At 41.9% G+C, this 27,987-nt stretch overlaps 1 protein-coding gene across 7 annotated transcripts; it reads right to left on the bottom strand.

Annotated features, from left to right (window-relative positions):
• Positions 1-15: 15 nt before the first annotated feature.
• Positions 16-27,178, bottom strand: SEC16A (SEC16 homolog A, endoplasmic reticulum export factor). 7 transcript variants are annotated; one of them, XM_090121152.1, is made up of 33 exons: positions 25,964-27,176; positions 20,617-23,199; positions 19,366-19,848; positions 18,722-18,867; positions 16,580-16,665; positions 15,685-15,820; positions 14,987-15,185; positions 13,756-13,933; positions 12,952-13,094; positions 12,689-12,750; positions 12,342-12,480; positions 11,867-12,109; positions 11,470-11,567; positions 10,919-11,000; positions 10,618-10,735; positions 10,280-10,391; positions 9,897-10,002; positions 9,529-9,669; positions 9,306-9,419; positions 8,484-8,688; positions 8,057-8,305; positions 7,569-7,657; positions 6,546-6,593; positions 6,209-6,367; positions 5,529-5,606; positions 5,308-5,364; positions 4,905-5,016; positions 4,432-4,569; positions 3,721-3,821; positions 3,237-3,311; positions 2,484-2,543; positions 1,549-1,623; positions 16-1,173 (listed from the first exon to the last, which is right to left on the bottom strand). In XM_090121152.1, the coding sequence occupies exons 2-33, from the start codon at positions 23,122-23,124 to the stop codon at positions 1,105-1,107; spliced, it is 6,609 nt and encodes a 2,202-aa protein (XP_089977278.1). In that variant the 5' UTR covers positions 23,125-23,199; positions 25,964-27,176; the 3' UTR covers positions 16-1,104. The 7 variants fall into 7 exon arrangements, with proteins under 7 accessions (XP_089977278.1, XP_031457709.2, XP_031457713.2 ...); XM_031601849.2 differs by having other exon boundaries at positions 4,432-4,566; positions 19,366-23,199; positions 25,964-27,178; XM_031601853.2 differs by having other exon boundaries at positions 13,756-13,873; positions 19,366-23,199; positions 25,964-27,178.
• Positions 27,179-27,987: the final 809 nt, after the last annotated feature.

Here is a 27,987-nt window from a genome sequence, read left to right as displayed (position 1 = left end):
AATATGGCCTAAGGATTTAATAAATATTTAAGGTTTATTTCTCTCTTTGCAGATGATTCAGATTCTTCAGTCGATATGAAAGTTGCATATCATAGGTTTCGAGGTTTCCTAAATGAGACCTAAGGATTTTAAAGTCCAGTGGTAGAGGTCTAACCCACCTACATTTAGTACATCTGAAACTCAGCTGTAAGCTACTTAAGACCTTGGTTATTTTAGTAATGGAAATTCAAGAACAGTACTATGCTGATTCTGGCATTGAAGAGGAAGAGAAAGCGAACTTCCCAGCTGTTACCACCTCAAGGACGCAGTGCCAGAAGTTTGAGAGAAAGCAAGTAACCGTATTGCACTTCAGTAACACTCATCAAATAGTACAGCATCAGCTATTATACAGAGAGCTTCTTTCAGACTATACAATTTGCTTTACAAGTAGTCTAAACCACAAACTACATACATACTAGATAAGATCCAAATCAAATTAGTATTAGATTACAGTCACAGTTTTCATTCAATATAGGTCAATTTATTTGGATGAGCTGTGGCCCCCTCCCCCCTCAGAAAACAAACTAGCATGAGGCATTTCCCAGATGAGCAACTTGAATTTCGTACACTGATAAACCAAGTCCTGTTTTATAAGCATTACAATTGCATGGTCCTCTTAAGGCCACAGTGTCAAGTTACAATGTGGACATGTTTTCCCCCCACGGGGAGGGGAGCATCCTTCAGAAATTAAAGAATCCCTGAAACTATGTCTCTGAAAGTCCCACTAGAAGGTTTAAAATAATTTTAAAGAATAAATTGCTGATGCAATTTATGAATAGCTTTTGTAACAGACAACAACTATTCCCTCTCTCGTGTCTATTCTTTATCACAGCGAAGCTATTTCTAGCCAGTTCTTTAAAAGGAAGAGTTACATATATTCCACGTTTGGTAATGATTTATGTAGATGAGGTGCAAGCTGGGAGACCCATGGAAAAAAAAAAATCATCCATCATTCAATTACTGTCATGTCACCTGCAGCTGGCTCCGATACCATGTGCCATAAGATTGAGCAGTTCTTCATATATCCAGGAGGTGAATGAGAACTCCAAACAAAGCCATCACAAACTACTTCAATGTCGGATACTTTCTCTGCCCAATTCTTCCTGGCCTTGAACTTCCAGTGACCGCAGGAGACTGAAAAAAGATGATGTGAATAAAACCAATATTGTGTAAAATACGCCATATTGGAGACAAAATACAGATGCTGTCAGTAAAGTTTTGATCCCAGAATTGTTATTTTAAGGGAGCTAGACTGGTCTGTGTACACATTCCATGTGCAGCAGCCCAGATTAAACAGTAAAAAAAAATATCCAAAAGATGATGGAATTTGTACTGATATTTAAGGCCACACCGAGTTGTTTTAAGTGACCTCAGTCCATATCTTCAATTGTGCTGAACCTTCTTGCTTATTAATTTGCTCAAGTGGCATTTATTCATTAGAAACCCAATGGACTAACAAGCCTATGGTGTTGTTCAACATTTTAAAGTAACAAGAAGGCCTTTACTCACTTGTGCAAATTGAGAAGGATTGTAGAACTGTACTGTTCCTGCTGACGGTTCCCCCGAAGGTGGTACAGGGGCAGGCTAGAAAGGAGATTACACTGAAATTAGAGAACTGCAGAGCTTCACTGCCTCTCATACTCGGTTTGCTTAGTCACATAGAGAAAATATTCACAGTAATAATGCCAACAATATGAACGGAGCAGCATATTGTAACAACTGCAACAAGTGCTGGTACAGCTTGCGTATCTTTAATGTTGTTTGCTTAATGTAGGAATAGGCAAAACAATGTCACATGCATAAACTGTAAATAGCTCTGAGAATCCACAGCATGCAAACCAAAACAAGACACCAGTGCAACTTCACTGAGTTAGTACCTCCTGCTTTTGTTAGTAGACCTAGGACTTGCCCCAAAATGAACACTCTACATCAAGTTTGGCTTTACTAAGAAGTATCAGAAAGAGTTTGTGTCATTCCTTTTACAGCGAGCCCACAGTACTAGAACTTACAGCAGAGATGAAGCATTCATTTAATTTCCTACAGGGGCTTTTGTGGACAAAAAGGAACAGCATTACTACCAACTTGAGACAAGCAATTACAGAATGAGAAGGATTTGCTTGCACTGGTCATTTAGGGAGGTGGTGTTTTGCTGTTGTTATTAACTGATTGACTACTTTGGTATCCCAGGAAAGAACTGATAAACATTGTTAAGTGATTCTCTTAGGAACGTGAACATGAACAAGAAGCATGCCCAGGTTACGTGCATTCTCATTAACACGAAAGAGTGTTAAAAGGAACACTGCATCATTAGTCACCTTTAATGTTATTTCAGTGAAATGAGAGGGAAAAATGGCTAGAAGAAGCATTAGTACATGAGCAAATGCAAAATAAAGAGGGGAAAAGTAAATATGTTAACATAAATGAGAATGGCCAGCCACATGTACCTGATTAAAATGCTGGCTTACTTCACGTGATAATGAACTCATTGAACTAGAGCGCGAAAGCTACAAAACAGCAAGAACACACAAATACAAAAAAACACAAATAAAAAAGTCATGCATGTCACTGCCCCAAGCTTTCAGTTGTTTTATTTAATTATAAAAGTCTCACTCTGCCAAAGGTTAAACCAACTTCACGTTAAAAAAAATAAAAAATGTAAAGCCAGAAGTTAGTTTAAATCAAATGGACTTCTTAAAGCACAAAATTATACAGATACAGAAAACATTTAGTAGGAATAAAGGCAAGGTTACTCTGCCTGGCACACGGCAATCTATTCTCATCTGTCTCTCACATTTAATATTAGTGAAATTATATGCATGCACGAAGGCAAGAAGAGATCCTCAGGTGCTACTGATATTTTACTCTGAAAAGGTACTCGGAAGTTTACTTCTATAGAACAGATCACACTACAGAAATACACTGAGGCTGAACTTCTCCTATGGACTTAACAGTCCTTTTTGTACAATTTTGGAGGCAGTTTTCACCTTGGCTGGTCACCAGCCACTGAATCAATCACATAATCATAGAACAGTTCAGGTTGGAAGAGACCAAGATCTTTAGGTCCAACCTTTCATAGGTAAATGGAATCTACATGAGATTATCTACTATTCTATTCAACAGCTGCTTTAGACAGCCTTGTAAGACCACATTGTTGAAATACACAGGTCAGTAGCTAATTACACTGAATCAAGTCTTACCTCGCCTGGTTGGAAGCCATCAGGGTTGGAAACAGGAAGCCCAGATCCAGGTGGAACCACTGCAGGATTTAAATACTAAAGAAAAACAATGCACTATTAGTTAATCTTCATTCCTCTAACTGATCACAACCCTATTTCATATTTTTACTATAATAATCTCATCAAAGCAAAGCAGCATTTCAATACATTGAGTCAGATGGTACATGCAGTATATGGCTACTTCCTGCATTCCTGGTCCATTTCCTGACACATACTGCACACATGGAACTTGCAGCTCTGCCAAGTCAGGAGATGCAAGTCTTCATGTACTCCCTACCTCCATTTTCACTTCCACTTCCCTTCCCCAATTCCTTAATAAACGTAGCAAATGTTTGTGTATAACAACATGCTTTATTTATTCTGCAGCTAGGAAGCTTCTATTGGGAATCATGAATTATTTACACAAGGTTAGAACATCCTGCATATGCAATTCAATCTAACTCACCTCTTGATCAACAGCTGCAGATGGATCTGTGTTGGTCTGGTTTGCAGCTGGTGTTTGCTCTGCTGCACCACTCCCTTCCATTGGCTGAGGGTCCCCTGGAACTATAAAGTGAATGAGATTTAGCCAAACAGATCAGCTCAGGGTGTTCTCATTCACAGAATGAGAAGCAGGGTCATAAGCAGAACTGAATTTCTACAATACCAATCTTCTACGAGAAAAAAAAAAAAGAGGTAATTTAAAGAGTGTAGCATTAGTATTTTTTAAATGCCTCAGTTTTGTTACAAGTCCGCAAGCAGGAGATGCACACAGTTCACAGAGATAGCCTTGGTGCAACACAGTATGCAGTGAAATTGGAAAAAAAGATCGTAAACAAATAATGAGAGCACTATGTTTAGCAAAATAGGAACACCATACAATTCGAATTTTTCTATTTTGATGGCTCTAAAAATATTAAAAAAGGGTCAGAAAAGCCTACTTTGTTTTGGTGCCTTCTTGTAAACTCAAAGCAAATAAAAAACCATCTCTGATTCCAGACTACAGAGATAGGCCTTATTAATTTGTTTTACTGCAATTCCAAATCAACCTTTCTTTAAAAACGTTCAACTCCACTAACTCCAGTTTCTCTATTCAATGTTCAGAGGCTACTTAATACACACTGGCAAAAGTGACTTCAAGAAAACCTTGCTGCAAGTTTATCCACTTACGACATACCTGCGTTTGGAACAAACACATTTGCAGGAATTGGCATTGGTGCCAGTGGTGCAAACAGGTCTGATGGTGCAGGAACAGCACCACTTGACTTGGTTCCACCTGGATTCAGAACATCAACGTAACGGGCCCTGCTTCCTGCTAAGATAGAGAAATTCAGAAATAACAGAAATAAGTGTTGTGTAATTCATCCCTGTGTCTATTTTCAACTGCCTGCTGGTTAAACTGTCTTTCAGAATCAGCAAATAATACTGCAGGGATACAAACAATAGCCAAGCCACAGTGTTATTGTGACAGCAATCGCAAGGCAGAAGCTGGGCACAAGAGAAGCCAGAAAGAGCCAGAGCAGCATGACATCACTGAGTTGCCAGCTATCTTTTTCTGGAGGTGTTTGGGAGCAAGAGTTTTATCTTCATATTTTATGCTACACAAAGTTTGAAGTCTTTCATACTTCAACTAGTAAAACTGTCTGTTACCTGCTCTTCTAGAGAACATGTTGACAGGGGCACTAGGTGGGCCTCCAGGCCCAGATGGAGCAGCCTGAGGAACTTTAGGAAATCCTGTTGGAGGTGGTGGTGGAGGCTTACTCTGCAGAGAGAACAAAAAGAAAAAAAAAAACTCAACCACATCATAGACTATGTTTATTATAAACTCCCTCCTAAACTCAGTTGTCATTTCTGGATCCATACAAGCATCTGAGGATACAAATGGTTTTCTAGATATGTAAACTATACAAATACGTAGCCTGTTTATTAGCTTCAAAATGTTGCACATTTTAACCCAAATTCAGTAAAATGCAGCTCATAAAATCCAATAATAGGTGAAAGAAAACTGTAAGCCAGCTGTCAGCTTGGAGAAGTAAACAGTTCAGGTTTTTACCTCTTCTTCCGGTTCATCCAAATTAACCCAACGTTGCTTCTTTTCATCCCAAACAATCTACAAGGAAATCACAGTCAAAGATCAGGCCTTCAAACAAAGCTGGAATAAACATAGTTTTAAAAGTTTTATGCACGCTTCTTCACTTTATAAAACAAGTGTCACCTGACACCCAGGAAGCCATTTTGAACAATCTACAATTCACAAAAGCTTAAAGGCCTTACTGATTTGTTCTTGTCGTCTGGAAGGTGAGCTTCATTCTTTCCTTTTCCCATCAGCCAGCGAAACCAGTTTGCACCAGTCTAAAATATAAGTACATCTATTCAGATAGTTCTCCCAACACTGTCTTTACAGGGAATTTAAAAGACAATTTTATCTAGTAATTCGTTTTCTGTTAGGGACTTCAACTCTAAGTTGAAAAAAAAAACAACAAAGAAAGATGTCCTCAGCTAAACTAGCTGTAGGGAAGAAGGAATTCAGAGGTGATATGCCACGGATGACAACTAATGCTTCTAAATAGCAATCTGAGAAAACAGGAAAAAAGGACTGGTATGAGATTGAAAAAACAAACAAATACTAAGAACATAGAAGTGAATCCACTATGGTGGTGGTAGGGGTTGGATGAAAGAAATGGGTTTTAATTGTTTATAAATATAGGGAAGTAGCTTTGAATTCATTCCCAATGAAAACAAGCAGCTAGTAGCACCATGCTGAAGTGCTTGTAAAGGCAGGCAGCAGTAGCACAAACTACAACATGGGCATATGATAACATCTAGAGGTTGCAATAGTCAAGACAAAAACACCATCAGGCAGTTTACTCAGGTGCTCTGAAATCAGTGCCCCGGACTGAGACTGAGCACGTATTCCAAGAATCTCCTCTTACTACCTTCCTTATTAAGTGTACCTTTCTAGACGCTGGCTCTTTTTTCACTTCTTTCTTAGTCTCTTTCCCTACAGGAACAGGTGGAGAAGGAGGTGGCTGTTTTCCTGCAGAGTTAGATCTCTCTCGTCCCACAGAATGAGCAGAGGACTCTGAAGTTGTCCGGGATCTTTGTCCATAGCCCTATATTATAAATACACAGGAAGCACAAAGTTGTTCCTGCTGGAGTGAACAGAATAGTCCAGCTTGCTACACAAGTTCTTTGAAAAGTTAGTAATAGGAAAATTTACAAATACATCAGTAAAAAGCATATACACACGATTATGAAATCAGCAGAACACACACCCTAATCATGGCATACCATATATGCTGAAGACTGAGATGCAGATCTGGATCTTCGTTCTGGTGCCTGGTTAGATATAAAGCCAGGACATGCTTAATAAGCAAGCAGCTAAGTATCTGACACAACATGCACTTTTCATTACAAATTCCCACAGCATTCAAGACATTCAAGCCAGTTATTTGGATATTTCTATGCCTTCTGACAGGCAGGAAGCACAGAAAAAGAGCTGAAGTCTGGCCAAGTAATTACACTGCCATATAACTGGTCCATTGAAAAGTTAAATCAGGTCAGTGCTGCGCAGACAATCAATCCACAAGAGGCAAGATACAGAACTGCTGCACCAGATAGTGATTGATGTGCTTCCATCCCCAACTTCCTCACTTTCAACCCTTACATATAGCAACTCTCTAAAAGAAAAAAAAAAAAACCCACACCAATTTCTTTTATAAGTATAGCTAAGGATCCTCCACAACCTTTGTCAGTTGATTAATGTATCCCTATTAAAAATGCTTATATTAATTCATTCAAACAAGAAACTAAAATAACTTCCAAGGAAATATCAACTTTAAAAATATGTAATCAGTGAAAATACTATACATTTTAAAAAGGCTTTTGGAATTTTGATAAACACTGTGCATATTTCCAGTCACAATTAAATGCTAGTCAACACAGTGCTTTTAAAACTCATTCACAGAACTGTGACTGGTTGTCTCACTTGTATGCTTCAAATTCTTCTTGAAGAATCGCTTTGGAAGTAGGAGAGGAAGACAGGCCAGAGTAAAAAAAACAACAAAACACTAAACTCTTCAGATAACAGCCTGGCACTCTCATTCAATTAAAAAAAAATTGTAGCAATTAAAAATGGCTGAGAGTTCCATACTAGCTCTTGATTCTTTATTTCACTGAAGGGGACGAAGAGCAAAGGAGAAAATAAAGCTTCAGAATCTAGATAAAGTGCAAGACAAAATCCCCAGTACATTTTGTGTTAGCAAAAACATGTAATGCAGCTGAATTTTGTAGAGATGTATAAAATAAAAATACCATTCTAGCCATTCTGTTGTAGAAATCTTCCTCTCTCTGTTCAGGAAAAGAGTTTTGTGAAGGAGACTCCGAGGCAATTCTCTGCATTCCTTAAAAGCAAAATTAGACTGTTAGCTATGGGAGGGGGTGAAGAGCTTAACAAGATCCTAGAAGCTGATGACTGGGACAGAAGCCCTGATGCTCCAAGTCACAGACCTTACAAACAGAACAGCCAGCTGCACTGCACTCAGCAGTTCCATAAAACAGGCAATTTCCTGCATCATGCCTCAATTGCAATTTGCCAATTCTGACCTTCCTTTTAAGTCCAACAAGACATGTGGGAAACTAAAGCTTCCCACAGAGGTTTCTGTAACTTTACATTATCTCTTTAAACTTAATTACCCAAAACCTCTCTTACTATTTTATAAACGTTGACATGCTCTGTATTAAACCCTAAAATATTTTATTCTCCTTAGAAAAAAAGGGAGGTATTTACAAAGATTCCAGACCTGTTTCCAGGTTCATCTGCTCTTCTTCCCGTGGTTCAGCTTCTTGTGGTGGCCCTCCTGGTGGTAGCGTTGACCCTAAATACAGTGGTGATGGCTCAGCTCCATACTGATTTGAAAATCCTGGAGGTGCAAAGCCGGGTCCTGGACCAATAGGCTGAGGAGCCACGGGATAGAAAGGCACACTTTGGACAGCTTCCTGGTCACTAGATGGAATCCCAGCAGCTGACCCATCAAGTATTGCCTGAGGAGCTAAGGCACAAAAAAGTTAAGAATTACAACTAAACAGAATCCTTCAACCCGTGAATAAGATCATACAATGCAGAAGTGAAGTCCCACTGTTTCTACAGTCATTTTAAGGAGTTCCTCATATTAGAAACCCAAATTATCTATTTCCCTCTTTGTCATGAAGAAGGATGTAAGAACTAACCTGAAGGCATCAGCTGCACGCTTTGCATTTGTTGAGCCATATTGGGCAATAAGGATGCTAACAATACATTTTCAGCACCTGGGCCCACGTCGTGGCCAACTCCTGCTCCGTCATATTGACTGGTATGGTCTAATTCAGAGCTTGGTGTGCTACATGGGTACTGTTGTGGCGTGGATCTGTCTGTGCTATAAGCTATCGCACCCTCCTGCACACACAAACACACACAAAATAAGATCTTATTAATTCTACCTGAAGTTGAGTTCATCTAGCAAAGGAATCTTGAGAGTGAAAACAGTATAGTTGTTGCTTTTAACTGTTTAGTCAAAAAAAATACCTGTCATCCACTTGTAAATCAAGTTCAACCAAAACACTTGGGTTTTTGTTTTTAACAGAAGCATAAGTTAATTAGGTCAATTTTCATACTGCTAGTGGGTCTCTCTACATACAATGTCTTCCACTTAGTTTAAATTTAGCTATCCTAATCCACAATAAACTTTTTTGTTCATGTTTGCTTTTTTGTTTTTTTAACCAATCTAATGAACTTTGCAATTGTCCTTGCGTTACAGTACTAAAAAAGTCCATTTCATGTAACATAACTACCTTTTAAGGTAGTCTGTACTAAATCTTAAGGCACTAAAGTATATTAAATCCTCTTGGTTTAAGTTATAATACTTGGATTTTACAATATAATATTTCACGAGGTCATCACACACAAACATCAAGTTTTTGTAGTTATCAATACAAATAAAATAGCTTAAAATTGGTTTTACGTTAATCCTTAGAAGGGAATATTTCATGTTAGAAAGTACATTCTTATAGTACCTTGATCTGTCCATCCACATGTCGAAGCCTTACTAACCATGGAGGTTCAACAAAGGATTCCTGGTCAGGTTTCTCTTTTATCTGGGGATCAAACAGGCGCAGCTGCGATGACATCTAGAAAAAGGAAGCACTGTAAAGTTAACCAGCCAACAAACGGTAACTTTACCCACAGTTTATCACCCACAATACAAAGCTACTAATATGTAGTTCGTCCCTACGTTACCTGGATTAGCTGGCCAATAAGTACAGGTGAATAGTATTGTGGATCTTTAAGGACAGTTCTGGAAATCACTTCACAATAATGGAAAGCCTGAGCAGCAAGTCCCATTTCAGCTAGTCGGCAAGCATAGATGAATTTGAAAACCTACAGAATTCAAGCAAAATAAAGCAAGTGGTCAGAACATTCTTGGAAGCATCAAATGGAAAAAAAAGCAGTGATTGATGAAACAGGGAAAAAGCTATCCTGCACTCTTGTTTGTGAATATTTCACGTTGCAAGAGATAGAAAACATTTTGTACGTTGAATAAAGCACATGAGAGATTAACATATCAAAAAATCTGAGAAAATAAGACAGATTAAACAGGTCTTCACCTGGAAATTGGGCAAGCAGCCAGGCTGAGTTCCTAGTGACTGTGCATATTCATAGGCTTCTGTTCTTTGAATAGCTTCATTGGTGGCAAACTTTAAGAACGGCAAGCTATTGCAGAATGGGAGAAGGAAAATATTACTTGACTTAAAGAATACAAACGTTATCAATGATACAGATCTGTCTATTAGAGATATAGCCAGAAATACAGTTCCATTAGACACACACTGTGAGTAACTTCAGCTCCTCAAACAGCAACAGGGCATCAGGCAGTTCTCTAAGCCAGCTGTTGCTAGTGACAATGAGGGACACAGTGCAACCTCTCTCTAGCCATTAACCTTTCTGTTTTGCATCAAAGTAGTAATGTTTTAAGAAGGGAAATCCAAACCTGTGATTTGATCCGATTAGGACAAGCTTTGTTGTCTTCCTCGTGTAAACTCCAAAACCAACTTGGGCCATAAGGTAACAAAAGTGAGCAGCATCTAGTAGGCCTTTAGAAGCTGCAGAAAAATAAGCAATAGAACTCAGCATATTATGTCTTGATGGCACATACTGCTTAGCCTTTATATTCAAACAGCTTCACAATACGGACATGCCCATACAGAACTGTCACACTTAACATTTCACAAAGCAGTTGTTCGTTAAAAGACAGAAAGAAGCTGAGTAATTAAATTTTTTCCAAAGGCTTTTCCTTCAGTCATCCTCATTTAATTCCTAAAGAGTTACCAAGAGTGTCTCCCATGGTAGCAATGGTCCTGGATTCCAAGTCCACATTATTAGTCAAGTTGGATAACACCATTGCTAGATGTGGCCTCCAGTCTCCCCATTTCTCATCTCCACAGCACTAAAATTGGAAGAATTAGAGAAATCATGGCAGGAGCTCTGCACGTTTAAGCGTTCAAACCTAAAAAGACTAAGAAAATTTTTCTGACCTAGAGCAAGCACATGGAAGGTTTACTGTTGTTGACTGTACTGCTGACTGCAGTAGCTCTTTAAGACTCAATTGCAGCTCACACTGGAACCTTACCGTGGATGCAGCTGGCATCCTTCCAGACATGAGCTGGTAAACAGTCTGCAGAGGGTCATTAATTGGGAGACTGTTGGCAAACCTAGAGAGACATTATACAAAAAAACAAGAAATAAACACTGGGTAAGGAGTTAAATTGCACTGAACATTCAGTCACTGTTAATTTTGCTCAGTTTAAGAAAAGGAAGTGCTGTTTGAAAATACTACACTGAATAAGCAATTGCCCAGAGGATAACAACTAAGAGAAAACCATTATTAATTACTTGGATCTGCCAACGTGACATATATCAATCCCATGCCCATGGATAATAACGTTCAAACATCCCTTACATTAACTCCTCAAATTTAATTTTACAGCCTCGAGACCTCAGAAAAGTGAAAGTAACAGATTACATGCATCAACTGAATACACAGACAAACCTAAAGCATAATTCTTGCACAAGCTAAATGGCTAACTCATGATTTTAACATCAAGATTTCTGAAGCACCAGATCTCTCACTGTCAGAACAGGTAACCATACCATACTAACAAACAACAAGCAAAGCTGTACCTGGTCATAACTCTTGCATGTGTTCTGTTGTCCATCTTGCTGGCAAGTAGCAGAGCATGACCCCATAAGCCATGCTTCATGGCAGATTCCAAAGCATCCTAAGTTAACACAGAAATTAGTTTCCTGGTGATAGCTTAACATTTAACTCAGATAATCAGTGATCATTTTAAAGGAGTATTCTGACTGAAGGAATGTTTCTTCAGGTCACGTGCTAACACAAGAATGTAACTATTTTATAAACTGCAGAACATATTTTTCCATCAGTATACTTCAGCATCGTGAATTATTATATGCACGGCAAGCTGCAAAAATAGTTTTCATTGATGCTCAGAGCTTTCAGATTTTTTGAAAAATAAAACATTCATGTAGCATTTGGAATAACAGCACAAACACTCACCTTCTTACGTCCATAAAGCAGCAACTCTCTGAATCTCTCTGTTTCTTTCTCAAGACTGTCAATTGTGGTTATAAGACTATCAGTGAGAAATGAGAGCTGGGCTTCACCAGATTCCTCCTCTACTTGTTCCAAAGCCTCATTAGTGAAATCAATTAAGTTTGCTTCATTAGGGGACTTCCCAGGAAGCCATACTGTTTTATGATCTCGGAGCAGAAGTTCAGCCAGGTCTGTTCCCACAACAGTCTATTGTGTGTGTCAGAGAGAAACAAACAAGAAAGAAGAATTGTTATTTCAACATTGCCTTTGTTTTGCTTGTCAATTCAGCAAGTGTCTATCAGAACCTTTGAGCACAAATGAGCAGTTTACCTGCTCCCATCAATCTATGAACTATTCCAGAATAGGTGATTATGTATAAATGCCATCTTGGTGCATGAAGTATTTTAGGCTACATAAAAGCTCAAGCATTAAGACATACCCCATTCTGCCTGCATAGCAGTACAATGAAGTCCCAAAGCAGACTTGCAGATTCTTTGTCAATTAGATTTTCATTTTTAAAACATTGCGTAGCTTTATTTTGTGCAAAATTGATAACATCCACTTTATGGGTATCATCTCTGGAAAAAAAAAAGAAGTAAAACATTCAGGTCATTATTGCGACTAGTATGAGGAACAAATTAATTTTTTTCTTAAAGTGAAAACCAACAAATATTTTGAGTTAATTTAAACCCTGTAACTTAGAATTGTAGGACAATAAAATATTAGATGAGGACATGGAATCTAAAAATGAAGAAGTTTTTTTTTTTAAGATCTGTTAGGACATACTTAGCAAGAGGACCAGGAAAAGCTCTCATCTCTTCTTGCTCTGGAGAATGTTGCAACATAGTCTACAACACAAACACAAACCATAGGACTTGTTAAAAGTCACCACTTACAGCTACAGATGAAACAACAGATAAATACAGCAAGATAACATGCACTGATATATTAGAAAAACACAATCTATAGATCACAGTTCCCTTCCCCCTCCCGCCCCAAAACGAAAGGCCAATATTCCATTGCCCATATTTTTTTCTTTAAAACGTTACCTCCATGCTGTGCATTTCAACCAGGGCTGGCTGTCCTTCTGAAGGCAGGTTTGGCAGTACTTTTATTAAGAAGCCCCCGGGACCAAACCTGGCACACAGATGAGGCACCGAAAATTTCTCAGGCGTTGAGGGCCTTAAGGGCACTGAAGGAGGGAGAAAAGATAAAATAAGAAAAATTGATGATCTGACCTGCAATTGAAGTAAAAAAAAAAAAAGAAACAAATTCAACTTGACTAAACATTAAAATAAATGAATTGGTTCCATCAAATTTCTAAAGATCTTCTGAAAATTAAAGAACTAAAGAACTCTAAGATTCAACTCAGGATCTGTCTTAGATGTGTCTGTGAGATCTCTGTACAAATGTGTGACATCTTCAAAGAGCTAATGATGCACTTCAGGCTACTCCGGAGAACCTCTTCCAGAGAAATGGTTAAAACAAAAAATATTGTGGATAAATCTGAAGTTTAATTTAAATTTTAATCGTCCCTTGAAAGCACAAGCAATGAAGTTCAAAAACATATCTAGACAATGTTTACAGATGCAAGAAAGATTTAATCACCATCTCACTACTGCCATCTAACTACTGCCCTTCCATGAAAATAAGTTATCTTTATGCTAAGAACAGAACAATTTTGTTCACGTGTACATACACAGCAGGTAGCAGTATTTTCCTGTTAACTGACTCAACGAATATAGGAAAATGGTATCATACACTATAAACATGAACAAAAGCACAACCCACCACCAGTAGGCAGCCTCACAAGCACAGTCCCTTCCCTCCTCCCTCCCCAGGGGTGCCAATACCTTGATCTACAGCTGACCATCCAGTTTCAGTCGAGTAGCCATAATCTGTAAAAGGCTGTTGTCCATCAAAGTTAGGAGCGTATCCACCATATGGGTAATCTGTGTGCAGTGACACTGCCTGTGCAGTAGTTTCATATACATTAGCCGTTAAATCGTGGTTACTTCTATACAGCTGGCTCTAAATAGATGATATTAGTAGCTGTTAGCAGCTAAGTTACACAAAGCAAGCAATCCTGCAAGTGTGGGTCCAGACAGCAAGCATTCCCTCCCACCCACCACCCACTTCAGTTCTTCAGAAGGCTCTTAAAACAGGTTTACTACATCACTTCATTTGATAACCCTATGCTGCAAATCACCTGGTGCAATAGGCTACAGGAGATAGCATCTGTCAGTGTTCTCCCTCCCTCAGTGTTTTTACTACTATTTGTTCAAGTACGTTCAGTTCACTCCCCACAGAACATCTACATGTTTGTGTCAGTAGCACCATTATGGCATTACTTCCAGGTTCAGATGTTGCTGTATCAACAACTATGGATCAGAATCAATGTTCATTTCTGCTGTAAATCTCTGACAGAAAATCTCACCTGATTAAATGTGATGGGTATCTAAATGGCACTCAGCGCCTAAAGATTAATGCCTAGATGATCACCAACACCACTTCCACTACTACTAAAACAATAGGAATTCAGACAGGAGAACAACCTAACACTTACAAGAAACATGATGCAACAACACATGATCTGCTAGTAAAGACTCCTACAACAATGTCCTGAATATTCCTTCTGTTTTTCAGGTGTTTGTATTTATAGCATAAGTAGATGAGCAATCAGCTAGATTTGGTTTTGATTTTAAAGTCAAGATAGTGTTATACAAATGCAGAGTTAGCCTTTTAACAGATCCCATGCTTGCAATGAGAGAAGTGACATAACAAAGCCAGACATTATCAACTACAGCCAAGGACAGTAAGGGCAAAGTTCTCACAAAGAGCAAATGCATGCATGGCAACTTGCACAGCTGAGTACTGATTTTGGTTAAAGTTCTCCTGACAGCTGTGCTAAACACCAACTTCAAAACTGTATCACAGAACAGCCTTAACTTACAGAATGCAGTCCTTCCAAGATAAAAAAAAAAAAAGAAATATTTACTTATCTCTAACCTCTTACCCACTGCTAAGAGAAAGACCCAACAAAGCTGAAAGAGCTAAGTACTGATGTGACCCTTTGAAACTCACTTGTTGGGAACGAGAGCTGAAGCTGCTCCGGTGACTGTGCACACTGTGGGAGCTCCTCAGGCTGTGACCAGAATGCTCACTGTGAACACTGCGCCTATCAAACTCGTCACCATAAGGATCTCTGTGAGGCTCAGTTTCATCATCAAAGCTTCCAGTAAAACGAGGATCGTATCTCCAACGATCCTCATATCGGTCGTGTCTAAAGAACAGCAAAAAAAAATAAACATACCCAACCATATCCCAGAGGAAAGTGACTCCACTGTATACCTATCAAGAAGGAAACTGGACCTAATTTCAGAAGGGCTTTTAGATTACTTCCTAGATTTAGGTATTTATTACAGTAAACAAACAGAGACTGCTTAAAGAACTTCATCTAGAATACTTAAAATCAAGACCAACATCATGTTCCAAGGCTGTTCTAGGAAAACAAAAAATGCTTATCTTATCTGGGAAAAAAAAACAAAAACACAAACTGTATTTGCCTTAAATCCTTGAGGCTGATATGACAGCTCATCTTTTGTTCCTAATTTATTTATGTTAGAGCAAAACAACTAACAAGAATAACTATGAGATGCATAATATTACACTGTGTGCCTTTATTCAGATATAAATGGTAGCTCTCCAAATTATTAGCACCAAGGCCCTTCTCTTCCCTAGTTCTGGAAAGAGCACAGAGAGAACACAATGAATGGACAGACCTGTTGCTGTATGGATATGCTTCTCTCTTCTGGTAAGGGTTGTGTTCACCATCATACAAATACCTCTGGTCATAACTTCTAGGATCTCTGTATCTGGGATCATAAGCTGATGAGTAACGTTCCCAACGACTTGGATCTTTGGAAGATGAAAAGAAATGGTTTAGATACTGGAAGCCATTACCTACAACTTCTCTTTCCCTTCTCTCTAATTACATGCTGATTTGGACAGAAACAGAAAGATTTGGTTATTATAGTTAGCTAGGTATTCTCGAGAGGACAGTGCTTACCACCAGACAGACAACTTTCAAGCTTAACCACAGCATGATAATATCACAGCAAATAGGAACAGAATATTTGCTACCAGTCTTCAGTGAGCCTCAGCATATGGACATATTGCTTATAATCCTCACTGGCACCATATAAGCAATTGCCTTCAGAATACCAACACCACAAGGGCCCTGTGAGCATTCAGGTAACTATGGACAAAACCAACTTCAATTTCTGTTCACACTTCACCTAAATTTTACTCTAGAACGCTGCCTGCAGGTTAAACATCAAAGATGCATGCCAGCAGATGGCAGGTCTGCAAAGCACTGAAGAAAAACAGTTTTACACTTAGCACAGCATGCCTTCTTAATGAAGGGGCAAAGAAAAGACTGAGATGGAAGAAAAATCTTTGTTTTCTATTAATACTTCTGCTGAATAAAAGAAGTACAGAAAAGATGGCCTAAAGCAGGCCCACTTCTAACAAGTGTAGCTATTCTGATTGTGGAAAGGGTATCAACTTCTTTTTCTTGTGACAAAAAAAATACCAACAATAATTCTCCAATCTTAAAATTCATTTTCTCCATAAATTTCTTTCTATAGAAAAATAGAGTTCATGTTGACACCTTACCTCCATAATCATACGTGCTCGGGTAATAGCCTGGATAATAATCAGCCCATCCAGTTTTTGCATAATAATCTTCAGGATATCCTTGTCTGAAAGAAAGTGTACGGACATGAAAAGTCATTATTCCTCCTCCAAATTCTTCTGAAGTCACCAGAAGATATGAAGAACTACAGAACTACTGGTTGAGCAAATAAAGACAAGAAACACAAAACAAATCACTGAATATGCAACTACAAATACTGTAGTTATCTTTAGTAAGTCGTACCACTTCTGATGGAAAATGAAAAGTGTGGCTATTAAAAGCTTTTACTGTATGCCATTTTTGAGACACTAACCCACAATTCTTGAAACAAAGCCAGTAGAACAATGTTAGATAAAAACACAGAAGTGCAGTGTGTACTGGTATGTTTGTAAACATATGCATATACACATTCATGTACAGATGCACATATATGAAGACATGTATGTGTGGATATAAACATTCACATGTGTACACATTCACAAAGACTCTTATGTATACATACATATATATATATATACATATCTCTCTATGCACAGGAAGGAAAGGGATCTGAAAACAGTGTGCAATGACAGGACCTTTCACACTCTTCTACAACACTCTATTCATAGCACAGAGCAAGCTCTCAAGTGGCCAAACAAGTCCTCACCAGAAAAACCTGTGGGAAGCTTGCAAGCACAGCACAGATCTTTGCAGAGGAGTTTTGATCTTATCAGATCAGGTTTACCCAACCAACCAATCTTCTCAGCCCTCCTCAGAAAGATGTTATTCCCTTAACCTCACCAAACTGAATTTAAGAATCTGCTTCATCAATTCCTTATGGGAATCAATGCATCACTGATGTGCTGCAGGAAATTCTCAGACACCACCTTTGTGTGACATGGACACTTTGTCTCTGCTGTCCTGCAGTGCTATACTACAGCCTACATCCATGTCACATCACACCAACACTGACAGACAACAGGATTTGATCTGTCCAAAGCCCCCATGAAAATTTTAACCTCTTTAAAATAATACCCAAGAAGGGCACAAATCAGCAAGAGTGCTATCTCAGTGCTACTAGATGTTACCTCACTGCAAGAGATCACAATGCACTTAGATTCACTTCAGACAACAATGAAGTTATCACACGTGGTTATGCTTCTTTTTAATTTTCTATTCCTCAGAGCCAAAGCTTTCTACAGTATTTCTTACAATAAGTAGAATTTTGCTTTCAAATTGAAATCTGCCCCATGAGTGATCCACCAAAAACAACAGACAAATACTACTGAAGATTTCATCATTTCCAGGAAGTGTTCTCTGGGGATCTCTTAGAAACCTGCAAACTTATTCACTAGATAATACAGCAGTAATATTTTGTCACGAATTTGAAATTCACACAAATCACCTGTGCAATAATGATCAAAACCCAGTAACCCCTGAGAGGTGATTTGCTGCTTTCTGAGAAATACTAGAGATTTCATTTCTGCTTTTTATGTACTAATTGCAAGCAGCATTTAAACACTGCTTCTCTCTGAAACTTCTTATTTCATACAACTAACCAGACAGATTACAGCTGTCATTTTTTCATGCCCTACCTCCATCAAAAGCTTGTCCACAAAGCTGAAACAATCACACAAATTGACCTGACACAACACCAGGTACGTTTTCACCAGATTCATCCCTGTCTCAGTGAGCCACACGTGCTGCTATGCCTATCAAGCAAAGCCCACACAAGTTTGCCAAAGTGCCACCTATGAACAGAACCAGAGAACCATTCTAAGTGCTAGCAAGAAAACTGGCATTGATTAACAAACCCATGACCTAGATACACTGCTCTTTCACAGCACAAGTGCACAGAGCTAACTTCAGCACTAAGTCTGCTGCAGTGACTTTCTGCCTGGCAGGAAAGCTAATAACCAGCTCGAGAGCTGAATGAAAGGAGTAACGAGCTTCAGCAACAGAAAAGACAGCTGGAATCCTATCAGTATCTTTTCAGGAGTGGCATTTGATACCATACTTTCCTATGGCAACACAGAATGAGTTTCTGAACTTCCTCGCTGCAGCTTATGCTGTAAAACTGAGGCATAACTACACTCACTGCTTTAGAACATGCCAGATCTTTATTCAATTTAGGGATTGCATACCTAGAGGAGGGCCTATCAGAGCAGTGACTAGCTCTGGAACTAGGACGTTCAGGCTCAGAATACCGATAACTCCCAGGCTCCATATAAGCAGTGCTGCTGCTGTCGTAGTACCTGTACCGTGGGTCATACTGTCCATAGCTATCCTCCTAGAAAAGACATTGACACGTAAGGTAAGAGGCTTCCCAGCTTCAAGAATAAACTTGCATAAACAAATTGCCACAAACACCACAACCGTGATAGCCAAAGAGATGCAGACCAGTAGTCTACAGGATAGATTTTGGTATCCCTCATGGCAAGGTGTATCCAAGTCCATTCACATCCAAAACTTAAGAAAGAAACATTACTTCTAGACTACTTCAACCACTATGATGGTTATGCTGAAAAACTGCCAATAACTGAGGCAGCAGATGAGAGCAATATCTGAACACTGGTTGACATCTCTGCCAACTGCAATTAATATTAGCAACTGCTTTAAGAATCTTTATAGTGTAAGTTTTATTACTGCAATTAAATTCTGCCCGTAGTTAAATCCTGACACAAATGCTATACTGAATGTTTACCCCTATATAACCAATAACACTTGTAATGCAAAGATAAAAATGACTGATATCAAGGAGGGAAGAAAGGAGAACATGAAAAATTACCAGGTAATACAGATGAGCTGCTGTTCTGGGATCTGGAGGAGGGTAAGGTGGTGGATATGGAGGCTGGTAAGCATCGTAAGGATGCCTGTAGTAGTAGTAAGGGTTCTGAGGTGGACCAAAGGCATCCTGAGGAGTCTGAGGCAGGGGAGGACGCTGCAGGTCTTGTTGTGCACTTGGCAGCACTGGCTGACTGGTGGTGGTAGGAGCTGTGGGAGCCACAGCACCTGATGGCTGTCCAGAACCCGGCTGCTTATCAGGGCTTGGAAGCTGTGCTGAATTTGCCTCTTGGTTCCTCAGCTCCTGGTTCTCACACTGCTGGGACGTCTGCATGCCTTTCGTCCCTGCTGCAGTCTGGTAATTTGAAGAAGCTGAGGACTGCCCAGAAGACGCTGGCATCTGAGCTGCCTGCATTTGTGGTTGGGATGGCAATGCTCCCTGTACAGCTCTGTCTGGCACAGCCTGATGCTGTACATCTTTTGTCACCTGTTGATAGAAATGTTGTTTGTCACGCACCTCAGGCCCCACTTGACCAGCATTGCCAACTGGCTGTTGAGGATACACTGGACCACCAGAAAGCAACTGATTATGCACTTGCACAGAATTACTTGCACTGCTTTTCTCCAACGTCCGTGACACTGTAAAATCAAGCACTCCAGCAGCTTCTTCTTTGCTATTTGAACGATTTACAGAATTTTTGGTCTGTGCTACAGAATTAACAGGTGGAAGCAATACACTTGTATTTCCACTGGGAAGATTCATCCCAGGAGAGATGGATGAATAAGCCCCTGACTTGCTAGCAAATTCAGGAGCAAAACCTTCAAAATTAACATTCTTTTGCCCTTCAGGAGCTAAATTAGATGTTGTTTTCATGTGCAAGTTTGCAGGCTGATTAGGAGCAATATCAGAGGAATTAACAGGGCTTTGTAATAAATTATGTTTTAACAGATTACTATTTGGAGGAGCATTAGCTAATAGAGATCCAACTTGCATCACAGGCAACAGTGCATTTTCCCCAGAGATGATTCCACCAGCATGTGATGTTTGGGGACCAACTGAAGGCTTGTCCCCAACCCCGGAATCCTTCATCGGCTGACTGTTCTCATTGCTGCTTAGCTGATTAGATAGAGAAATAGAAAAATTAATTGGCTGAGCCAAGTTATAACTTTCATTAGGCTGAGCAATTAGGATAGGCTGATTTTGCAAAGACTCTGTAGGTGGAGAAGACAACAAACTTGCATAACCAGAACTTGCCTGAGACTGAAGTGCCTCTTCTTCTCCCATTTTGGGAGGATTCTCAAGATTTTCAGATGATATATTTCCATCTTGGGAAGGCTGCACAGCAATACTCCCTGGTTTGGTTGGCTGTTGATTAGACAGACCTTCTTCTGGTGGCTGAATGACTTCTACAGTTTGTTTGGCAGGTACATAAACTGCAGGAGCAGCAGGAGCTAGAAGAACATTCCCTCCAAAATTAGGTAACTCATTGTGAGCCCACAAAGTTGTTGCTGGGCTATCACACTTCTTAATTGCTCCCTGAGCTCTTGTGGAGGACCTTCTCTCAGACAAAGATTGCATGTTTTCCGTAACAGGTCCAGAATGCAATACATTTCCAGCTTCACCAGTGACTGGAAGAGGCAGAGGGTATACCTGAGGCATGAAAATAGTTTCTAGATTATCTGGTGGCTGTTCAAGATTGCCTGGTGATGCAGCAGGCATAGCTGTACTCTTCCTGGTGTTCTTCTGGTTTGGGTGGTTCTCCCTTAATTCAACCACCATTTTTGCTTGGTCAATCTCTGCAGGTTTTATACCAACTCCATGAGACCTCACGGGCTCAAAAGAACTATTTGCACTTGTCTGAAATACTCCTGTGGGCTTAGGAGGACTCGGAGTTGGAGGCTGGGACAGGTTACCATGGTAGCTCTTGTTTGGATTTATCTCACTTGAATCATCTCCCAAAGGAGAAGAGTCTATCTGTTTAAAGAAGCGAGCAGAAGATTCCTCATCGGGCTTCCCACTTTCTTGCTGAATAAATGTACCAATCTGCTCTTGAGGTCTTGCTGAGCTAGAAGCGCTCCTATGGCTAATGTTGCTATAGTTTGAGGACACGCTATCTGGTCGTACAGGATGAGCTAATGAATCAGGTGCCTCCAAATTTGGTCCTCCTTCAGCATGGCTCACAACAGCATTCTTCGGAAGCATCTGACCTGGTAAGGATCCATATCTGTATAGATCAGGATGAGCAGAAGGGGATGAAGCATTCATGTTACGTGGCTCACTTGGCAGCACTTCTTGGTTCTGTATGCACTCCAGGTTCTCAACATTTTCACACTGTGACCCACCATTCCCAGGTGCATCACCCACACCTGCTTTGCCATCACTAACAAACATTGACTGCTTAGCAGCCTGTGCCTCCTGCTGACTTAGAATTTTAGGAAAATACTGGACATCCATTCCTTTTTGTATCATCTCGTTGGCTGAACCTGTACCCATCTGAGCCTGAGAGAGAACGTTAGCTGGAACCCGCTGAGGATTCACGGGCTGGTGATACAAGGGTGATGAATGTGGTTGACAAGCAAACTCAGTTTTCTCAACCATGTAATTTTTTTCAGATGAAAGTATTTCTTCATTTTCTGCCTCATCCCCTTTGAAAAACATGGAAAGGGTTCCTGAGTCTTGGTCTGTGGGAATAGGTCTATTTGATGTTTCAGACATACCTGGAGACTGTTTCTGGAGGTTGTTTTCCTGAGCTGTAGGAATGACAGAGCCGGAGTCTTGCAACGGTGGCTGTGGGTAAAACTGCTCCTGGTAAGGTTGATTTAACCAAGCATTTGTCATTTCTGTGTTCTGTCTAAAGACATTTCCAGGCTGGAAGCTGTTCACGTGATGACTGCTATTTGCAGAGCCATTTTTCCCATTTTTTTCACAACCAACAGCTAAAGGCGCTTGCACAGCATTCTGTGAAATTCCTTGATGTACAGGACCATGCTGTAAATTAGTCTGCAGAGGAGGATGAGAAGTGCTAACAGAAGACTGGGAAATGTTATGAATGTCAGTCTGAGAATGTGGGTCAGGATAGGGCACAAAATTTCGAACTGGAGACTGCAGGTTACCTTGAACAGGTCTCCACTGAGACACGGGCTGCTGAGGAGCTGGAGGGTAGAGTGCTGTCGCAGCAGGTCCAGAAGAAACGTCACTCGGATCTCTGTTAACATCTTGCCTACCTCCAGGACTGTTTGACATAGACACCATTCCAGGATGCACACTGAAAGAATTTTCAAGTGCTGTTCCTGCATTATAATGCGATGGTACTGCAGACCCATGGAGTCCGAGATCTGCATTTGGATGCACTTCTGTAGTGCTATTTGTAACATATCCTGGGGACGGTGCAGGAATTGGAACATTAGAAAACGTACTGCTATTTACTCCTGGTTGAGATACAGAAGCTGACAGAGACGGATGCAGTCCATGAGGATTGTCCCCTGCGTGTGATGGCGAAGCATGCACAACGGCTGGCTGCGGAAACACCGCTGGGGAAGAACTTTGCATAACCAATGCATTGCCCTTGGATGGATTATCTAAAGGGGTACCCTGTGGAGTTTGTCTGCCAAAGGCAAAAGGGTCTGTCACAGGCTGCACCGGGGCAGCTGTTGCATTTGCTCGTTTACTGAGCGACGTGTTTCTCCAGTACGTGTTCCGAGCAATGCCTGCAGGAGGTGGAGCTGCTGCTCCTGCTGGAACAGTCTGCGAAGGCTGCTGCATGGTGGCCTTCCAGCAGGGTCAGATGCCAGATGAAAAACAAGTAGTGGATGCTGGAGACAAATTCCTTCTTCCACTCTGTTAGGACAAAAACATGACAAGTCATTTTCCTTTCCTGCAATATATGTACCACTTCAGCAACTTTTATCTTAGAACCAAAACAAACAAAAGATGTCTCTGTTCTCTAGAACATATAAGAAATTCAGGCACAGCATTGTAATTCTAAATCCAAGTACCATATTAATGAAGCTTAATGCTGAGTGAAACACCAAATACTGAAAAAGCGAAATGAAGCGACAGTCAGAATGCAACAGCACCTGCAAGCACCACGGCATGCTGAATGCAATTAAAACGCAGTGAGAAAATGTTACTGTTAGAAACAGTGCTTCCTAATCTCTGCTGCATTATTGCTCAACGTGAGTGGATCTTTTTACAGGTTATATGAGAAGCACTCAAGAAGGAGCTCATCAGATGTTCCTCACTTGAACAGAACACGTTCCATTTTTGTTTAAATAAATAAAATATTGTTCAGGACAGTGGTAGCATTTATTTTGAGAAAGAAAGCTGCTTTCATCAGAAATATTCTCTCACACAGATGAATGCTGCTGCATAATAGCAGAACTGCATTTAAAAACATTAAATGCAATCAACTCCCACCCACACCTACTAATTAATCGATGCTCTCACTTTAACCTTAGCAGGACTTTGGCACAGCGTCACAGAGCGACACTTACACTGCAGGACAGGTACAGAAGCATTCCAGCTCTGCCAGTAAGAACTTCACAGAGTCACAGAGTGGTTTGGGTGGGGAGGGACCTTAAAGCCCAGCCAGCCCCTGCCATGAGCTGGCTGCTCCCCAGCTGATCAGGCAGCCCAGGGCTCCATCCAGCCCAGCCTTGGCACCTCCAGAGATGGCTGGTTAGGAACTTGTACCGAAAAGTCACATTTGTATAATTTTAGCAGCAGTAGAAAAGTTTAAATGCAAAAAAAAAAAATTCTGGTTTAACAAAAAGACACGTGGAGTGAACACTGCTTATCTACATGTATTCCGTAGATTTATAATGAAAATTTATTATGAAAAAAGCATGCTGTACAGACAGCACGATTTGTACGGACTGTATCAGAGTCAGTACAGCTTATCCTGGGGAACATCTCTCCTACTCATCACCAACTAACCCAACATTCCAATGTATAATCTAGGCTTCTCTTCCAAAGGGCTAAGAACACCAATCAGCAGAGACAGGGTCTCTCCATCTCTTCTCATCATCCACACTTTTCATAGACCTGTTTGACTACTTCAGACCCTAAGCTTAGATCTTGTTATTAACAGAAAAACTATTTATGAAGTAATTGAGCACAAAAGCAAACTGTTTTATAACTCAGATACCTAACTCCAAATTTCTGATGTGGGCTTCATTCCTTCCCGTCCTACTAGATGTACACACACACAAAACCCTAATACTTCTCCCACTCTTGTAACAACCCGTACTAGTAATTAGCTAATTAAAGTCAGTGTGGAGTTTTCTTTCTCAGCACTGCTTTAGAATCCCCATAACAAGATCCCTATCACTGCATTACAGAGGTTCAACGTGAGGGCATCAGATTCCTTGCAGAAGAAAAGTTAATATTAACAGACTGCATGCAGTAGTGAAAACGTGCAAGATCTGAAGAATTAAGTCCAAATAAAACCAGCGTGCCCGTGGCAGTTTAGTTCAAACAGAAGATATCAGCTGAGAGATACCGATCCTCCCTGCCTCCAATCCAGTATTAACAGAAATGCTTGTGAAGAAATTTCTAAGTAACTACATAACCAAAGATCCAACTCTTTGCTTTATCTAGTTTGGTAATTCTGCACTTTCTGATGGTTTATTAATGGATAATAGACCAGACTGATAAACATTAATCACCAGCAACAACTGCAGAAGATGGTTGCAGATATGCCAAGAAAACATTACTAAAAAGAAAGAAAATGACCTGAACAATAACCTGGGCAAGGCTATTGTTAAATTTATCTAATATATCTACACTCACTACATCAAACTCCCCTGTGAAGTGCTATCGATACTAAGAAATAACTTGGGGGAAATCAATATAATCACATTCCCAATGCTAGATAAACTGCACTAAAACATAAGCGTGCCCACAAAGCAGGTTACTGAGCACCTTTATGACCAGTATTTGGGCCACAGGCTTTTCACTTCTTTCCAATGCAAACGGCTGCACAGAAGCAGAAACAGACTGGGGACGTTCTGCCTTAACGCTGCTCATCGCTTCCTGCCTGCCTCGTAAGTGGGAACTACGGCTGTGCTGGGAGAAGAACCCTTCGGGAACCAGAAGCACAAAGCTTAATGGGATTGACCGGTGGCAATAAAAAATAAAAGCGTTAATTATTCCACCACCAGACCGCCAGCAGATCCCCGCATCTTCATGCAGCCACCCCACAGACCAGCCCCAGCCCCGCTCCGGCGAAGCAGACACAGCTGACCCCTCACAGGCGGCAAACAAACACCAGCGCAGAACCTCCCCCCGTCTGAAGAAGTTCTGCGGGGTGCCGGCCCAGGCGGGGCGGCGGGGCCCGTTCTGCAAGGCGGTCAGGACAGCAAGGCGGTCAGGACAACGCGCATCAGCACAGCCCTGCCCCGCCACCCGCCCCGCTCAGCTCCAGGCCCCACACCCCTCACTCGGGATTCCGTGCAGCGCAGCGCGGCCCCGCCGCCGCCCCGCCGCCTCCCTGCGAGGCACGGAACGCTCCCGGGCCCGGCGCCGGCTCTTCGGGCCCAGCCGCTCGCCGCTCAGCCCTCCCGCCCCGCGCCGCCCTCCCCACAGCCGATTCCCGCCGTACCTGGCAGCCGCCGCCGGCCGATCCCCTCAACGCCGAGCGCCGCCCCCCCTCGCGGTCGCAGCGCCGTGCCCCCCCGCCGCCGCCGCCGCCATCTTGGCACATCCGGCCTCAGTTCCGCCGCCGGCCGCCGACGTGTCACGGCGCGCGCGCGATGACGTCACGGCGCGTGCAGGGCCGGCGCCGCGCGCTTGGCGGAGTGCTTTTCTCTGCCCTTCGTCCTTCTGCGTTCCTTTAAAGGCGAAAAGGGGGACGGCAGAACGCCGGCGGATTAAGGGAAAAAAAAAAGAAAAAAAAAAAAACAACGAAAGGCGGAAGCGGCTCTGACAGCGCCCGCCCCTCAATGCCGTGGCCTGGCGCAGGCGCAGTGCGGTTGCGGCCACGGGAGTCCCCGGTTCGAGTCCCGCCCCGGTTCGAGTCCCGCCGTGTGGCCGCGTGTTCGAATCCCGCCTGAGGCGGCTGCCGACGCGAGCGCTCGTCGGCTTTCCTCCGCCTTGCCGTGCTGCCCCAGCGCCCCTTATGCACCCTGGGGTTCACTGTAGGCGGCCCTGGTGATTCCCGGCTTCTCCCCGCAGCGTTCCCGTCTTCTCCATCAGGGGCTGCAATGGCGAAGATGGCCGCCAGGGCGGGACAGAGCACCGCGCTCCTGCCTCACCCGGCGGGCGGGAAGCCGCTGGTGCTTCCCGTCTCCGAAGTCCCGGCCTCTCAGGGCTGGTTTGTGAGGGAGCTTCATCGCGTGGTTTCCATCACGTAGGGAGCGCAGGAGATGGGCAGGTGCCGCAGCTCAGTCCGCGCACATCGATCCCTCCGCGATGTCTTCAGACGGCAGCGTAATATCAAACGGCTCTGCAGGCGCTGCTCCGTCCTGCTTTGTGCTCCAGGGCTGCCCGTGGGAACGCAGAGCTCTTAGGGAGGCTCGTCGTTCTGACGGAAAGCTGGATCTCCCATCTGCCAGAGTTTGCAGACGGCAGCGACCGCCGTGTTCTGCGTGCTGTCACAGAGCAACGGGAGGGGAAAACACGGCTGACCTAAACAAACATCTTAATCAGGGGTCATTATCAGTGCAGGAGGTGTTCCGGCACGCCTGGTCATTAAGGCAGGGTAATATCCTCAAAGCAGCACTTTGATGCTGCTGTGGGAACCAGAGGAGCGCTGGCTGCAGCGCCTTTCATCTCCCTCTTTTGTAGGGACGTTCCGTAAAGCAGCTCCTCAAACACCACTTCCCTGCATGGGCACGGAGGGCAGATAAAGCCCTGCTGTCCCCTTGATGTTTTCTCCAACAGGTGTAATCTGAGGAAATGTGATTCTAATTAGTCTGATTGGCTTTTAAAATATACGCATGCATTCCGTAAATAGCGCCAACAGCTCATATCTGCAGCTACGTGTTTATGTATCTAACCCTCTGAAGCTCATACACACACAATCCCAACACCAACGATCTCTTTGCTTTTCTCCTGTTAATTACGTGATTATAAAGAATTGTCACATTAAGGCACCCAATTCCTTTTCAAGCTTTCTGATTTGCTTGACTCCGTCCAGGTTAACTAATGTGTCATTCCGGAGAGGCTACACCTGTGATGAGTTTGGCTCCTTCTTGCATTCTTGAGGGGGTGATTGGAGCTGCAATTCAGCAATCAGGGCTCGAGCAGCTGTTAGCAACATCCTGAGCAAACTCCGACAGCCCGGAGGTAAACACAATACAGAGTAGCGATTTCTAAATGTCCCGTCTAATTGAGTAGGAATAATGAAAACAAAAGATAATTAAAAAACCCTGCCCTCCAGCATGTAAACAAATAGTTCAGATGCACTGATTCCTCATAGCACCAACACGCATACCATCGGGACAGCTTGGAGGTGATCTTTTTTTTACTGAAACGCTTCTGAACTCTTCTATAGTGTGGGATGTGATCATAGAATCATAGAACGACCTGAGTTGAAAAGGACCTCAAAGATCATTTAGTTTCAACCCCCCTGCCACAGGCAAGGTTGCCAACCACCAGACCAGGCTGCCCAGAGCCACATCCAGC

The sequence above is a fragment of the Phasianus colchicus genome, chromosome 19, assembly GCF_987193195.1.
Source record: "Phasianus colchicus chromosome 19, bPhaCol1.hap1.1, whole genome shotgun sequence".
Lineage (NCBI taxonomy): Eukaryota > Metazoa > Chordata > Aves > Galliformes > Phasianidae > Phasianus > Phasianus colchicus.
The sequence above is the reverse complement of the archived record's forward strand: the minus strand, read 5'-3'. Positions and strand labels throughout refer to the sequence as shown.